We start from the raw sequence: 17247 nt of genomic DNA, 5'->3' as shown, positions 1-17247 counted from the left end.
TGTATGTATACAAAAAGAAAATAGAGCATAAAAACGTCGGGAGAGCACTCCACACCTACCTCCAAATGCTGGTCTCATGGTGAAGTCGTGATCATCGACTTTGAGTAGATGCTCTGTCTTCATTTTGCGAGACTTGGTCACATCTGGAGGCTTCTTTGCCAAGGAGCTAGAGGAAGATGACATTCACTGTCAGAGGATAGTTGACTGCAATGCACCAGCACTGGAGAATACTGATCCAATCTGCTGAGACAACTATGAACAAGAACTGCATAAATTGATCATTTACGAACAACCTTTCTTTTTTCTCCCCTTTAATGTTCAAGTGCATCAGAGATCAAAGTATACATTGTTGATTTCTCATATAGCAAGATCTGCATTCCAAATTTCCAAAAGACCACACACAAAATGTCAGCACCTAAAAGCACCGATACTGATCATCATACTAATGATTAGTATCTAATACTAATCATCCTGGTAGAGAAAATACAAATGTATTTTAGAAATGATGAGATCAACCCAGTCCCCCTGAATCTAGATGTGCCACTCCTTAAAAAGTATTTGTGCCCTTGGTTGAATAAAATGCCATGGTGTGATAATTGTCTGTGGTACAGTGTGTGTGTAACAGTGATGGTGGTGAGGCTGTTTAGACGGCACGCTGTGTTAAATCACCCCTGAGGACAGATGGACTTAACTTGGCGAGACCCTGGCAAAACCACTGCATGTACGGTTTCTCTACCAGCAAGCAGAAAAGTAGAGATAAATGTGTTGCTCTCCCGTTCATCTGGGGTTTTGTATGTGTTGGAATGCAGCACACTCTTTCAATCAGACTCGACCCGTGAGAATGACTTAGGTTTATATGCTGAGGGTTAGGGTTTCTCTAGTCAGAATTCATCTGAGTCACTACTGCATTCTCTGCCTGAGCACCAAGTGTGGTTTTGATTTGTATCTTAATCTTTTCATCTCCTGTACACTATTGGCTTGAAGTTTGCGTTTCAAATGACTGTATCTGAAACAGATAATAATTAGATTTTTGTTTACCAGTCTTAAAGCTGCTTTATAACAGTTGTGATTAGTTTGCACATGACTTTTTATCATGGCTAATACTGGGATTTCACTCATTAGCCTTTTCGTGCGCTATATTGGAATTTTGCAAAGTGGTTGTAGGGTTGTCCTCCAAATAAAAAAACAGAATACTTAATTTGTAACTGCCCTCCATAATGACACATATGAATGTTTCTTTTGGTAGTACAACATATTCTGTCAATGCATTGCACAACCAGTATAAATCGTACAAAATGTATTATTAATAGCCATTTCTGATCTGACATGCTATTTTTAAGGTTTGCTTAAGTTCGCAAACTAATCCTTATTGGTCGGAAAAAGGAAGCAAATAACTGTGTCTCGTGTCAAAGTTCATCCCTGTGTCCCACAAATTCTGTTGATATGCAACTAATCTGCAACAGGAAATACTTTGGAAGGAATCATAATGGCTCATGGATTAGGTTCTCCAGCAACATAATGAGGAAGTTCATTTTTATTCATAAATCTGGCAAGTTGGGAAAAAAATGATACTGAACATATCAGTAAAACATATTTCATTTGTTTTCTGTCAAAATATCCAATCTTCCAATACAAAATCTGCTTATAGTGACTGCAGCATTATAAAACTTTGTGATGGTTATGTTTAGAGTCTCACAGCACTTGCTTAATATTAGGGAAAGATCCTGGTCTGGTTAAAAATAGAAAAAGTCAACAGTGACTTGAGACACTTGATGCTCTTTCCTAACCAGAACCAAAGAGACAGGACTCAGGATAGGAACCCGGGACCCCAGTGTCAAGTTGTGCACTTCTACACTCATCCTTCTCCCTTTAAGTCTGGTGTGGTACGTACATGTAGCGCTTCTTTTGTCAACTGAGTGTCATTGGGAAAACTATTTAGTAATATACCGTGTACAGTAAAGGTAATTTCTAGGATACAGTTTTGCGAAGTTTGATATTTTTTGGACCCATCTATCCACCCCAACTGTGCCTCTGCAGACTTTATCACTACGGCAACATCACACTGCATCCTCCTTTGATCATGACAAACTAGAGTCAATATTCACAGTGGCTTTGCCACTTCAACATGCAAATATGGCGTTTTTTGGGACTTGCTGAAACAATGATGTAGACTGGGAGGACATTCCCTTCGATTCCTAGTCCTCGAAACTAAGCAACAAAAGAGCTTAGGAGTCAGTGCCTTCCAAAAAGACTCATATTAGCATTTTCTGAACTGCTTTCTTATTTGTGCTTACAAAGAACAGGACTAATACAACACACAACAGTATGATTCCTATAAAAAAATAAATAAATAAATTTTAAAAAAACGGCGTGGTTAAGGTTTTAGGGAAAGATCGTGGTCTTAGCTAAAAGTGGTCATTATTAAGAAAAACTAGCTCTGTTGGTAGGAACAAGAACAGGGCTCTCCAATATTAAAGTAGCCGGTTTGTAAAGCCATGCATCCACACTAGCCTCCACCCTACACAGTTTAGTGACTCTATATCAACATCATGCTACTTCCATCTTTGCTCCTGACAGACACCACTCATAATTCACACAGCCACTAGAGGTCTTTGTCTGGTAAATCTAAATACTGGTTGTTTTGGAATGACAGATGCTGCAGTTGTTCTGGAGAGAACAGTCTCCAACCGTATGTCAGTGTGTCCTTCTGAACCCAGAACTCCAGCTGAAGAGCAGGTCAGTGTCTTGCAGGTAGATTCACCACTATCAGTGTATGAGTGCATGTGGGTCAGTGCTTGGGCCAGAGCACTTTTCACCAGTTTAACTGCCATCCACTTACCATTCAAATACAGTAAACGCTATTTAAATTTGCCTCATTTTAACTTTTTACATGACCTTTATGATTTCCACCCGATTTAGTGAAAATGTACGGATATAGTTGTTAATAATATTGTTATTAAGTGTTAACATAGACAAACTGCGCTCATTTCTGCAGAGCACAAAGTTCAGACATGGACTGTTGCTTTTTCTCAAGCAAATTAGCAAAAACATCATTTTAGAATCAGATTTTTAGGATTTGACTTAGAGAAAAATCAATAAAGTTGTCAAAAAAGTTATATTTCAAACCGACCCCATGGCTTTACACCATTTTGAAAAAACATACATTTCACTCAACAAATACTCCATTATGCATCTTTAACCATTGGCAGATAGAGAAACTGTGGTTTGACTCAATGTGAACGTGTTTTTTACTTCAGTTTTTTTTTTTTTTTTTCATTTTTTTCATTCTGTTTTTTTACTTAGGGAAAATTTAAATAATTTAAAATAATCTGACAAGTGATCCCTGAGCACCACTACTCTAAAGCGTCTTAAACAAGTCGTCCCACAGACCCCTCTTCAGAATGACATTAACCAGCACTTACATTCTGTCTAATGTGGCCACCTGGAAAATTTTGAGATGATGATAATTCAATTAAAAGTGTTATTTTTATCTGTTGTGCGCAGTTCTTCACATTTCCTAATATTTATCCTGTATTTGTTTGCCCTGTATCCTACACTTACGTGCCATGCTTTTGGGTCTCCACAGTACCGGTCCATCTCCGCACCCGGTGGCCGTGGTTTCGGCATTCACCGGTAAAGACCAGACATAGAAGTAAAATCAGAGGTTTGGTCAAATAAGGCATCTTGACGGCGCAAATCCACAGGTGAGTCCCTTGAAAGCCACTTTCCTTCGGTTCATTCCAGCAGGGCTCAGCCGGCAGCTCATGGTTCTCAGCAGACGATGGACACGTCCTCGGTCATGGCATCAGACTCTCTGCCACGCGAGGCTGCAGGAGAGGAACGTTTGCGTATGCGATCCTATACACTGTCTGCACATATCCCCTCACGAGAGGAGAGACAGAGAGAGAGAGAGAGAGAGAGAGAGAGAGATGGGGGGGTGAACATCTGTAGCCTACATGCTTCAAGGGAACACACACACACAGACACACACAGGGATTATTTGCAGCCTGGAATGACACAACAAGAGACGCAGATTATGCCTCCCTCTTGTAAATAAAACCCCCATCATAGGAATCACGTTTCACTCAACTCAGGGACATGGTGGAGCAGTTTAAATGCAACCTCCATTTTCACTTAGTGCAGTGCCAGGGGAAAGAATTTCTGGGGCCATGGGCAGAATCCTCCATCGCCCATACTGCTGACTTCTCTGAATTATTGTTGTGATTAGTTCACAAATAATACTTTATCGTTGCTGCTTTTGGATTGATTCCCAGTTCCTCTTTCTTCGGATGTCAAAGTGTCCTTGAGCAATACACTGAAACCCTATTTATATACATTGCATGGCAGCTTCATTACTATAACTGCATAAATGCATAAATGTCTGTCGGTGAATGTTGGGACACTCCACACACACTTCTCTCACGATGAAGTCAGTATGTATAATTTAAAAAGCAGTCAGTGAAATATTGTCTCGTAATTTTAAACAGCTCACAATTATATACAGTAGTTTAATTTTTCAGAAAGGTTTGGTAATTTTCTAAAACAGCTGGCCACTGTAGTTTTGAACAAATGTTACTTAAATAGGAGGAAATTGTGTTACATCTTCATTCATTATTTCCTGTTTTATTTTTGAAATACTTACTGTCATGTCCAACTCAGCTTCGTGAGGCAATGGATCAGTACATGCAGGGCTCCCTGGCTACTGGCATCATTTGTCCCTCTTCCTCCCCTGCCGGTGCAGGATTTTTCGTTGTGGACAAGAAGGATAAGACTCTGCACCCTACCATCGATAAATGAGGTCTAAACGTCACAATTAGGAACAGGTACCCCTCCCAGTCATCTCCATTGCTTTTGAACTCTTGCAGGGAGCCACCATCTTCACAAAACTCAGCATCAGGAACGCTAACGATCTGGTTTGTATCAGGGAAGGGGATGAGTGAAACACACATCCAGTGTGTTGAAGGCTGTATTTGGTAATTCCTTTTGATCTTACTGATGCACCATCTGTTTTCCAGGCCCTAGTTAATGATGTTCTTTGTGACATACTGAATCGCTTTCTGTTTGTACACCTTGATACCATTTTGATTTTTGCAAAGGAGGAGGAGCATGAGCAGCATGTCCAGCAGGTTTTGCAGCTGCTTTTGGAGAACCAGCTGTTAAAGCAAAGAAGTGTGAGTTTCACCAGCAGTCAGTCTCATTGTGTAACCTGAAAAAAATTCAACTGGATCCTGAAAAGATTAGTGCTATTTGGACTGGTTGGTTCCCACCAATTGCAAGCAACTGCAAAAATGTTTTGGTTTGCTAACTTTTATTAACGCTTTATCAGGCCCTCTGCATGCTCTCTTCTCTCCTGGCTCCAAGTTCCTTTGGAACCCTCAACCTGACAAGGCTTGCCAGACCCTGAAATATCAGTTCACAGCCCCCCCCATCTCACCATGCCAGATCCCAAGCTCCAATTTATCATTGAAGTTGACACCTCGGATGTGGGGGTGGGAGCTGTGCTCTCCCAGCATTCTCTGAAGGACAACAAGGTACATCCATGTGCTTTTTTTAGAAAGCTGTATTCTGCAAAAAGGAATTATAATGCTGGGAACTTTGCTTCCCACCTGTGTGATTGGTGCAGTGTCCTGGGACATCAAGATCCAGTTCAGTCGGGTGCTGGCGGAGGCCGAGGTCCCTGATGAATGTCCTCAGAATCTCCTCTCTGTTCCAGTCATGCTCCACTGACATGTCCTACAATAAAGTCATTCCTTCAAGCTCAGCCGCCATGTAAGGGTGAGTCGGACCATAAGTCTCCTCAGGCTTTCAACTTTAGTCCAACAGTCAGACGAAGCACTACAACCAAGAGCTGGAGACTGGTCTCAGGTGTTTGGTGTCCCAGCACCCATCCCTCTGCAGTCAGACACTGGCATGGATCAAATATGCTCATAATTTACTGCTGACAGGTGACTTTCTGTTTGAATTTGCACTAAATGCTTCATTTTGGTCTGGAAAGACACAAATTAACATGTATGCAGAAACTTTATTTAAATACTTTGGCCTTGACCCCCATTAAAGAGATGTATAGGGATAGAACCCTATGAATAGCAATTAAATTTACTACTATTACTAATAATAATAATGATAATTAAAATGAATCAAGGGAATTATTCTCAGATGAGCACATCTTTATTATCTATGAGTGAAAATTTAGAAGACAGTAAAAGATATCTCAAAAATAAAAAAAATTGGGGAGTAAGACAGCAATTGGTTCTATGGAAAGAGGAATTAAATTTATTGTAAGATTTTTTATAAACTGAAGGTCCAACGCAATAAAATGAAAAGGACAATAGGGGCTATTAGAAAGCCAAGTCATGAAATGCATCAGAGGAACAAATGGGTACAAGTAGAGGAAGGCCAGTAAATAAAATGCATTCTGGGAGACTAAAATGTTTTCTATTTCACTATACAGGGAACCTGAGTAAAACCATTGCTTACCACACACTGCATTATGGATAATTATTGAATAACATGTAATGCATAGGTGTAAAAAAACAACAACCTGCAGCAATTAGCTCATTACATGTCTGTAAACAAACAGTCCTCGTATGTCAAGGAACTGTCATCGTCTATAACCCCATTATCCTCTGCACAGCCTTCATGGAACCACTGGACACAGACTGCACATGAAAGCCACTCCTCTGTAGACTGGGGGTCCTTTCTGTCCCAATATGAATGCTGGCAGATTGCACAAGCTTTCTGGTCCACTTGTCTAGTTTTCTTCTCCTTAGTTTTTTGCTTTTCTTCCCTTGTTCTTTCCCCCATTCTCTTTGATGAAAGAAAAGTGGTCGTTACTGGTCAAATTATAGGAAGGAAGTTTGACCTGCTGCTGGCTGGTGATTGGGCATTCTCTTACTGGAAGTTTGGTCAGTGATTGGAAGGAGACTTCTGGCTGTGTCGCCATTTCAACCTCCTCCGCCAGAGGCGGTGGGGTTGCAATGGTGAACAAAAGAAGGTGGGGCGGAGATAACTGAGGAGTTGAGATTACTGACTGAACAGCGTCATGCAGAGGGTGGCATGGTTTCTGCACCAGAAGATCCCACATTTGTGGATGGCAGAAATCCTCATTATCATCACCATCATCAAATGGAGAATGGCATTGGGTTGCTGGTGCAGGGTCCACTGGATTCACGGGAGTCTCTTGAAAGGATCTTTCAGTTGTTTGTGATGGCATAAGCCTATGAAAACAGTGGCATGAACAATGCCCATTCAAGCTGTTTCACTCCACTCTCCCTGGTGATCCTTCATCCCTCGAGCTTCCAACAGTGTTTTAAGCTCTTGAACAGCGCCCTGTCTGCTGGCTGCAGATAGTTATTGGTGTGAAGGTGAGACTAAATACATGGATGTTGTTCTCTCTAATCATTTTTAAAAAGTTGATGCTGTACACATGAGAGGTGGGATATCAACAAGGACCAGATGGATTGTTTTTTGGAAGGCTTCACAGAAACGCCTTCCCCCATTCTGTGAACAAGTCAGTGTTTATCCACCCATTATCTAACATCTTCACAAAGTTATTCTTGTGAGCCCCAAAGAGACAATTTTTCTTCATCATCGGCTTGCCTTTGAGTATTATCATCATGGGTCCATACCCTCCAGCCGCATTGATGCTGGCAGGACAGGTGTTTGTTTCACTTTTCTCTCCACCAGTGACCCCAAAACAGGGTGACCCAACCTTGGCAACCATACTGGTGGACAGGAAGTGATTCCTGGAACCCTGTTTTGTCACAATTCCAGATGCGTTCTGGGATATATTCCAATCCCACTCAATCATATCTTTATATTTTTGAAACCACTTCTTCACAACAGTGTTGTTGAACCCTGCTGCTCTTACAGATGAGAGCGTCCCTGCTTTGCATATGCTCAGGTTGGGGTTTCGTCTCAGAGAAGCCTGAAACCACTTATAGCCAGCCTTTTTCATAATTTCACTGAAGCATTTTATTCCTTTTTTCTCTGCGAATTGGTAGGTCAGTGTTTGAATGTCCTACATCCTCAGGGTGATTCTGCGTTTTCCTAGGGTTGCAATCATCTCCCCCAATTCTGCTTTATCCTCTACACGAATTAATGGCTTTCTTCCAATCAAATGATGGTAGTGACCATCACCTTCTGCCCTGCATTGGGGAGTGGATTTAGGAATGTTCCAGGCCCTGACCAACAGCTTCAGCTGAGGGACCATACCATCCTCAGCAACCTGTCCATACTCTTCTATGGCTCCCCTCATCCTGTCCTGCCTCCGCTGAGTCAGTTTCCTCCCTAGATTCTTTGCCTGCCTCTCTCTCTGCATTTTGGCTTATTTCTCTCCTTTGTCATTGTGATCTGAATTAATTCCGCTGAATTAATCAAAAATACGCATAGAATTAGGTGGAAGGACTTTATTAAATTAATATGAATATTTGCATATCTGTGTTTTTTAAAATTCATTGCTATCCTATAAACTCACACATTTATCCCTAACATTATTCGTGTTTTAAAAAGGCAAGGGCACTGCCTGGTTGTTAATTAATGTAAACCATGGTTACAGCATAATCCTTTTCCCTCCACACATTTTTGCCTGACTGAAGTACTTTTAGAACTGTCCGACATTAGAAATCATACTGTCCAACTTTGTGAACCATATTTCCTTTATTTACACCATATTATAATTTTTTTTGAGAACAAACATATCATAAAAACATCCTGATTAAAAAAAAAAACCTAGTAGGATTGTTTTATAAGAAATTTATACTCTTAACATTGATCTTTACGTGGTCTCCACAGGGGGTGCTACCTGTTTGAAAAATTGCTTCACCCTAATCCAAGATTGGACATTTGAGAAGTCATGTGATCACACATCATCACAGCTTGTATTAACCCATAGTTTTATTAACTTTCATTTGTTTGAGGAAGACCTACACCCAGTGGAGCTTAGATGTCCCACTAAAATGTGTACTAGTAGATGAAGGCCAGTAAATATACAATGCACGCTGGGAGATGAAAGCCACTGAATAGCTATACAGTATATGAATGCAATAATGTGTGGGTGTGAAAGAAAGATTGAAAGAAATGATTGTGAATGAAAGTAAGCATGAATTACTTCCACCAGTTGGATGCATGATACTCACTGGATATAAATTTTTTACGTCATGGCTTCAGAGATCTTTGGCCAGCGAGAATGAGTGACTGGTCTGGTTGAATACATGAAGAAAATACACAAGAGGACTAGCGGCCCAATTTCTGCAAGAAGGCTAAGGACACGCCTTGCATTGCTACTGAGGTAGCTGCCCAAATTGCATATTTTAAGCACAGCAGTGAGATGGAAACAAAACCAGGCTTTGTTTGGTTACTGGATTTTTGTTGGCCTGGGGTCAAAGATGTCTGGAAACCTGGAATTTAAAGTGAGACAGAGCGTCAGCAACAATGTTATGATGGCCTGGAACATGGTGATGTTCTTCTAATGAAATGATTAATGACAGATAGCTCTCTGAGATGCACAAAAGGCGTGATATCTTTGGCAGAGGACCTGGTCATGCTGACCATGGCCTGACACCGAAATGAGGCCACTGAGATGGGTGAATAGGCATGATCTTGAATTCATCACTTGTATGGGATTCGGACAGCCAAGCCCCTTGGCCTGCTAGTTTAACTAACTTTATTGCTCGATGAATTGTGGCATAATGAAAGGATCATGGTTCAAGTGGGATTAAACTATTCGTTTGCAACACCGATACCAGCTGTGTGAAATAAGGAAAAAGGGGGCGAACCAAATGGGCTAATTAAATATCCCTAAACCTCTTTCTTGAGGAGTTCTTTAAGTACCGCTGGCTCATCTAATGCTGACTGCAGATTTTTTGAGATGTAAGTCTAAGACATAGATGTTGTTTCCCCAACCCTGAAATCCTGTGACAGTCTGCAGATGAGATAATTAACAAAAATTTGATCAGGATGGGACTTCAGATCATCAGCAATGACACGAATATCAACAGGAGCTGATAGGTGCTGTTTCAAAATTTCAGATTTCAGACACATTTTGAGGTTGTACTCAGCAAGGGCAGACTGACCTTGGGTGTGCTTCCCTGCACAGGCTACACACATGGAGAAAGACGCAGTTAGGTTAAGTGCAGACATTGCAGATGTTGTTAAGGTGCTACAACAGAGTGGATAACATTGTGATAGACTCAGAATGCCACCATAAATTCAGGATTGATAGACATTTGGATAATCTGGAATCACCAGATTGAAAGACGGCCATGATTTTTTTTATGTCATGTGATATTTTAATTGTTTTCTGATGAAGGCAGAATAAGGCTAACCAGATACATATCTTTGCCCTGGGGGGATTTTTGATCTCAGCCTAGAGGAAATAGTAACAGCAGAAGAAATGTATGATCATCTGGCAGATGCAGGAAGGGCGTTGGCAAGTTTATTCATTGGAAGGGCTTGGCTGGAATGCCTGTCGAGGTGACTGGCAGATGTGGTGCTTTTAAAGATCTGTGGGGCTGATTTGACAAGGAAAATAAGGGATAAGGGATAAGGGAGGTGGTGTTGGTGACCTGCTGGATTGCTGACAAGAGAGCCGACTGGTCAAATGGAGGACTGGATTTTTACCTTTTACAATTGGCAGGGTGAAAAAGTGGTGAGGACTTTTTGAGTGCTTAAAGCCTCGGGCTCGAGTTGGTGCTGGGGGTACATCATCCTTAGCAGGGGCTGACTGTCCAAGAAAATCCAGAGCCATGGCCTAATCTGGGACAGATCCAGATTGGTTGCAGGATTGAGACCCTTCAGCTGGGCTTCCTTGGATTGTTGGAGGTTATCATCTGGGATGGGGATTGGTAAATGGTGGCTTCTGCATGAAATAGGGAATGTTTCACTGGCAGTTATTGGATGAAATGGCAGATCAGCTGAAAGTTTAGCAGGGTCTGCTGAGCCATCATCAGAATCGGATATCCTGAAGGTGGAAACCAGAAACCACCAAAATCAGGCAGAAAAACGGGATCATTTGTAACAGAATGACAAACTTGCAAGCAGCATAGACTGCAATGACAGCAGAGATAGAGAACACAGGTAAGGTGGTTTACATATTCTTCAGCTAAGGTCATCATCGATAGGAAAGCCTGCACACAGAACCCTGTGAAATCACTGGATGATAGTAGAGAAGTGGAGCCTCAAGTGTGATGGCAGGATAAGGCTGGCTTACAGTTGTCTTCTTGCTTAAACTTGTGCTAAAAGCTTCATTAAACTCTACTGACAAACAGTATAGCAGTGCCCTTACTGGATCTGCCAGCAACAAGTCAGTGGTGTAGATAAAATAAGTTAAACACTGACACATAGTCATTTTATAAATTATACACAAGAATTTTCTTGTTAGGAAACAGATCTAGTGAGGGCATCTTAAGGCAAGAATTCATCTATCATTCCCCTAAAATTAATTTCTTTATCTTAATGAACATTTATGTTGAAAATTGTATTATAAATGATACAGTCAGTGAAATATTTGTAGTATTTGTAGCATTAAATCTTTATGTTTTATATTTGTACCTGAAGTTACTTGATATATTTTAGTAAATATTAAATTATTTTACTTCACATTTCATTTTATACAGCACATATTTCATCATTTAACTGTTTCGAATATTGCCTACACAACACACACTCATACCACCCAGATGGCAGTGCAGCAGAAGCTCCAAATGCAGCCATGGATACACATGCTTCCCAGTGGTTATGATTCACCTAACAATCACTGACTCAACATCCGATTCCCTACATCAACCACTCATCCAGCACCTACTGTGCAGCTTCCGAGAAATGCAGCTTATCATGGATATCCCTGCCAAACACCAGGTAGCTCGAGCTGCCTGGCTTGTTGCCAACACTGCCATGGGATGGAATGAATTATGTAAAAACTTTGGTCTGGCATCTCCATATTAACATGGGATGAACCCTTCAGGTTACTAGCTGCAAAGCTTCCACTGCCTACTGCAGCCATTCTCTTGCTGTTAATGGGGTTTGTCATGGGTTACAGTGCGGCTGAACAAAAGCTGTGTACAAGGAGCATTGCACATGTTACTTGTCACTGTAATATTCATATTCAATATATGATTAATTAAGACAGGATATGAAACAGTCTTTGACACACAGTATCCTTTCATCCAACCTTTAATCAAAAAACCAAACCTAGATCTGACTATAAACAATAACGTTTGATCTGAATTATTATTTCTATCTAAGGCCCTGGAAAAGTAGTTGTGTCACAACTTGTCCCTTTCTAGATCATTTACAAATTTCAGAGAAACTCCATTCAGGTTTCAGGATTCACAATAGTACTGAGCTCTGCTAAGGGTAACAAATTACTTACTACTGTCTTGGGACTCTGGAAATCATGCCATTTTAACTTTGTTGGACCTTTCTGCTGCTTTTGATATGATCAAAACATTGCATACTCTTGGCACATCTCAAACCTGTGGTTTGAGAAAGACCATTATCAGTGTTTATCGATAAATTTTAATCCTCCTCTGCTACTGTGGTGTACCCCAAGGCTTAATCTTAGGCCCTATTTTATTTTCATTAAGCTTCCACTGGGCTCTGTGTTTAGATAATACATCAGTTATCGCTGCTTCACTGACAACACACAGAAGTGAACTGAAGTTTCACCACGTGAAACACATAATCTTCAGTCTCTTCTAAGATTTCTTGAGGATATCAAATGCTGGATGGCTAAAAATTCTCTTCAGTTAAATGAAAGTAAGACAGAGGTTCTTCTTAGCAGTCCTGAAAAGTTTCTAGTATATAGTCAATTCTCTTGGGCCCCTGTCTGCAAATCTCGGTACACATGCCATAAAGTTGGGTGTCATACTTTAAAATTTGACAAACAAATAAATTCTTACATTAGCACTAGCTTTTTCTACATTAGGCTGAAAAGCAAAGATACAACTTTATCCTTTATTTGGAGATCTTTAGACCATGTTATCAAGTTTTTATGACTTCATGCCTTGACTATAATTCCCTTTCTCACTTCTAATGGGTAGCATGGGCCCCACATGTCACTTTTGGGGCTCACATGCTAAATTCTTTTATTTGTCTTTAAAGCTTGGCATTAACTTGCACTAACTTATACAGTCTTCAGTCCATATTCTACATCAGAACCGTCATTTCTTCTGATTAATGACCATTCAATCTTCTCAGTCAAAATCCAAAGACTAAGCGTGTCCCATTGCTCTTCCCGCTCTGTGAGGTCTTCCCTATCTAATGCCACTTTTAAATCCTGGCCAAAGATTCAGCTTTATACAAGTGATGAAAAAAAAGTTATAGTTTGTCTGTTAACCTCATTTATCTATTTATTTTGCTTTAATTATTTTGTTGTATTTGAAAATTTCCCTGTAAAGCACTTTGGTAAACATTTGTTGTTTTTAAATGTGCTCTACAAATAAATTTGCCTTGACACTGCCAGAACCTAATGGGAGTGTAAATGTGTGTACCTATAAAAATATAGATTTTTAAATTTAGTATAAAGTATACAGTATATTAATCATTTCCTTGTTGGCATACAGTTTGACATACTATGTCAGATGAGACAACATTTTTATTAAATTTAAATCAATTATATTGATCATTTATTATTATCACTCCCCACTTTCTGCTGTGCTGATCTAGATGTTTCCTTGTGACGCATGATGGGGTCAAAACCTAGAGGCCAAATATCAGTGCTGTACATATTTTACATTCACCTAATAATCCATTCCACATGGGAGACTGAAATGTAAAAGTGATCACAACCTGTAACTTCAGTTTGTAGCAGCTATGTTTTGTTATTTGGGGCCTGCAGATACTGAATTAATTTCTTAACATAAATATCGTTGAAATTTGTATGTTCAGTCAGACACTTTCCTTTTGCAAAAACATGGCCGGATTATTAGACAATGGGCCCCTGGGCACGGACATATAAAAGGCCCCTTGACAGATCTTTGTGGTTGTTTTGCATCTCTGTGGCGGTTAAATGTTTTTTGTGGTCGTTTTGGGTCTCTTTGAGATCATTTGTGTGTCTTTGAGATTGATTTAGTGTTTCTTTGTGTTCATTTTGCATCTATTTGATGTATATATATCCTTTTGAGATATACTGACTGTTTTAGGACTTTTAACTTTTTTTTTGTTTTACATTGGATAAGCAAGGACTGCTATTTTTGGTTTCATTTTTGTTTATTGGTCTTTAAATACATAAATGCACCATTTAAAACATGCAGAGGAGAGTTTAAAGGATACAGAGTTTAAATATAGGCTATTACAGTTTCTTTTTTTACAATTGTTAACTCACATTTCTCCATACTGCCTTCACTTTCGCAGTAAGTGAAGACAGTAAAACACGATCTACCCCTGTACCAGAATACTGACATTTGTCTCCAAGCAAGAAAACTAATCTAAAAATCACCAACAGATATTATAGTACAGACATTACAGTATGTACCACTATTGACTTTGAGGTAGCTTTTATTTATTTATTTACTGTAGTTATTTGGCATAAACCAAGATTGCATCACAACAAAAGGAAGGGCATTTTTTTATTGCATAGATCGTGCTATCTTACAGTATGTGTCAGAGAAATGAATCAGAAATGCTGCAATGCTTCAGTAGACTATTTTTTGCCAGCACTATAAATGCAAATGTCTGTGACTGACTGAGTGACTGACTGAGCGACTGATAAAGTTACCATTGGTCAACCGAATGCCATGTGACTAAGTGCTGAAGTTGCACTATTAGTCGTTGCTCTCTCAACATGAATTGGTGCAAAGAGTTTCTAATACATCATCAGGGGTTTTTTACAGGCAGTGTTGCCAACTTAGCACCTTTGTCGCTAGATTTACTGACTTTTCAGACCCCTTTTAGCAACTTTTCTTCACAAAAGCACGTAGCAACAAATCTAGCATTTTTCTGGACTACCTTGGCTACTCTCCCCCATGAGAAAGTTGCCAGTATTGCCCCGCATGCACAAGGTCAGGCTTTCCCACAGGCACCACGTCTCTATGCATTTCATTCAACTGACTGCTCAGCAGCTGACGCGGACATGAATGAACTTCTAACTTTCTCTGAGTTATCATTTTAAATGTAAATATAACTGAAATAACAGCATAGCCGTTGTCTCTTACTTATGTGTATGTTGATTTTGTCAGGCGACGTTGTGGTTATAAAATCAGAATTTTAGCAGGAGAGCAGCAGCTTTGAAATGGCTTGGAAGTGATTGCTGGTTAACATGTCGTCTTATTGGGCCTTGTTTCAGTCACTATTTCATACTTGTTCCATTGTCTGACAACAGAACCAGAAAAGCATCTAAATGAGAACAGCTTTATTGTGAATTCAGATGGATTAAAATACTGTATATGTGAGAACAAAGAATAGGAGAGAAGCAAACAGATAAAGGGCGGTCCAGCCCCATACTAGACCTAGTCTTTGACCTAGTCTTGTTTCATAGAGTACTTCCAAGTGCACAAAGATAAAGATGTACAGATATAAAAAAAATACATCAGTGCTAGTCAACCCTGTGTTGTGCATTTGTCAAAATTCTTGAACACATCAACACATCATGTCCTTTCTTGCAATACACTGTAGCCTTTGAAAGAACCTTTTTGCATCCTGATCCATCCCTGGCAATCTTCTGTAGACAAGTTCAGACATCCAGCAGTCATTGTGTCCAAGAGAGACACCTGATTATGTGTCGGTGGTCATAAACTTTTCAACCCTGTGAAAAAAACAATTTCATAATGGGGCTGAGAAATGGAGAGTAATGTGGAAGGAACAGTGACACCATCCTGGGATGGGGGATAAATCACTCTCAATGTCAGTCTCAACTGCCTCCTTGCCTCACCTGGCACGAGTCATTTCATAGAGGTCATGAAGGAATGAAAATAAGCGCTCTGTTCCAATTAGTTTATGCAATTTTATTTATGTGTATTTTTTTACTTGAAAATATAACAAAATGTTACAAATCACAGACTGAGTCACAGTAATCTTGTGTTCTGTTAGGTTTTGACAGTTTTTACAATAGTATGTAAACATGCAAACGTGGATTGTAAATACCCAGAGTTTTGTTGGTGGTTGAGTTAGAGTAAGAAAACAGTTCATGAATTTTGAAAGATGTGGTGATTGTATGCATTTTCTATCAAAGCAATGAAAAGTGATTCACAGTTTAGTCCGAACTGACTGCTGTTGTTCTGTGTGTGAGTGAGAGAAATGTGAGTTAGTAATTGTAACAAACTGTAATGAGCCTGTATGAACAACTACAACTGGCAGACCAGTATGCCATCAGCTGCAGCACCAATAGCCTATACATCAGTTGTCTGTCTCCCACACACGATTCAGTTGTCATTGGTTTCAGTTACGATTATGCTGTAGACACATTAAGAGTCATTTGTTACATTCATTCAAACAGAGTATATGGCTTGATTTGCTGAATTACCACACATTATAAGGAAACAGGGATATTGTGCCATGAAGAGAAGCAGATTATTGTGAACACACTGTCTGTTTTCATTGATTTCAACATTTACACTACTTAAGAAGACAAACTGCATACTGTGGATTGTATTACAGATATTACTGATGGCAAACATCAAATTTACAAATACAGTGGTCAACTGTGTCTATAGGCTTTGCCTTTTTGTCACCCAGAAAGACAAAAATCACGTAGTTCTTCTGATATGTTGAGTTAGGGGAACTTTCTGTACTTTGTGAAACACTGTGTACAACATATTATAAAAGTGGCAATAGACAAGTTTTTTGCTTTAACTTATCATTATAAAGTAAATATTGATTGCACAGTGTAATGGCTATAGAATAATTACACCACCTGTGTTAGATTTGTTCCCTATAAGCCTGGCTTGCAATATGCATTTCTGTCTCCCACCAGGTGCGAAATCTCCTGGGAAAATGAAGGGTCGAATTACAGCACAAAGAAAGCGCGTCTGCCATTGTGCAAACAAAACTGAGGATAGCGCATTTGTTTTCCCTGTTAGCTATTGGCAGCTTTCCCCAGGTAGCAGAAAAGGCAGACGTTGGAACAACAGGAGTAACTATGGAAACTCCCTCGATGGAGAGAGCTCCAGGACTTGAGATGGTTCAAAACCGACATTCAGTTGGTCTTATTTCTACTAGATCAGTAAGGAGCAAAACCTGCCTGCTATTAATATAAGTGGGTGTTTTACTCTGACTTTATCATAGAACTGCTGTAGTTACTTGTCTGTGTGA

The 17247-nt window shown here is 39.8% G+C and overlaps 1 protein-coding gene across 2 annotated transcripts in view; it reads right to left on the bottom strand.

The window, feature by feature from the left end:
- gabrr2a (gamma-aminobutyric acid type A receptor subunit rho2a) overlaps nucleotides 1–3683 on the bottom strand; it is a 50698-nt gene extending 47015 nt beyond the window's left edge. Inside the window, exons 1-2 of one of the 2 annotated variants that reach the window (XM_040137838.1) lie at nucleotides 3562–3683; nucleotides 60–166 (exon numbers count right to left, since the gene is read on the bottom strand). In XM_040137838.1, coding sequence (XP_039993772.1) covers nucleotides 60–166; nucleotides 3562–3683 — 229 coding nt within the window. Of the gene's footprint in view, nucleotides 1–59; nucleotides 171–3561 lie in introns of both variants that reach the window. The other variant, XM_040137839.1, reaches the window with a different exon arrangement.
- Nucleotides 3684–17247: the final 13564 nt, after the last annotated feature.

The sequence above is a fragment of the Xiphias gladius genome, chromosome 10 (genome assembly GCF_016859285.1).
Source record: "Xiphias gladius isolate SHS-SW01 ecotype Sanya breed wild chromosome 10, ASM1685928v1, whole genome shotgun sequence".
NCBI classification, from domain to species: Eukaryota; Metazoa; Chordata; class Actinopteri; order Istiophoriformes; family Xiphiidae; genus Xiphias; species Xiphias gladius.
Note: the sequence above shows the minus strand (reverse complement) of the source record. Positions and strands in the feature narration are given on the sequence as shown.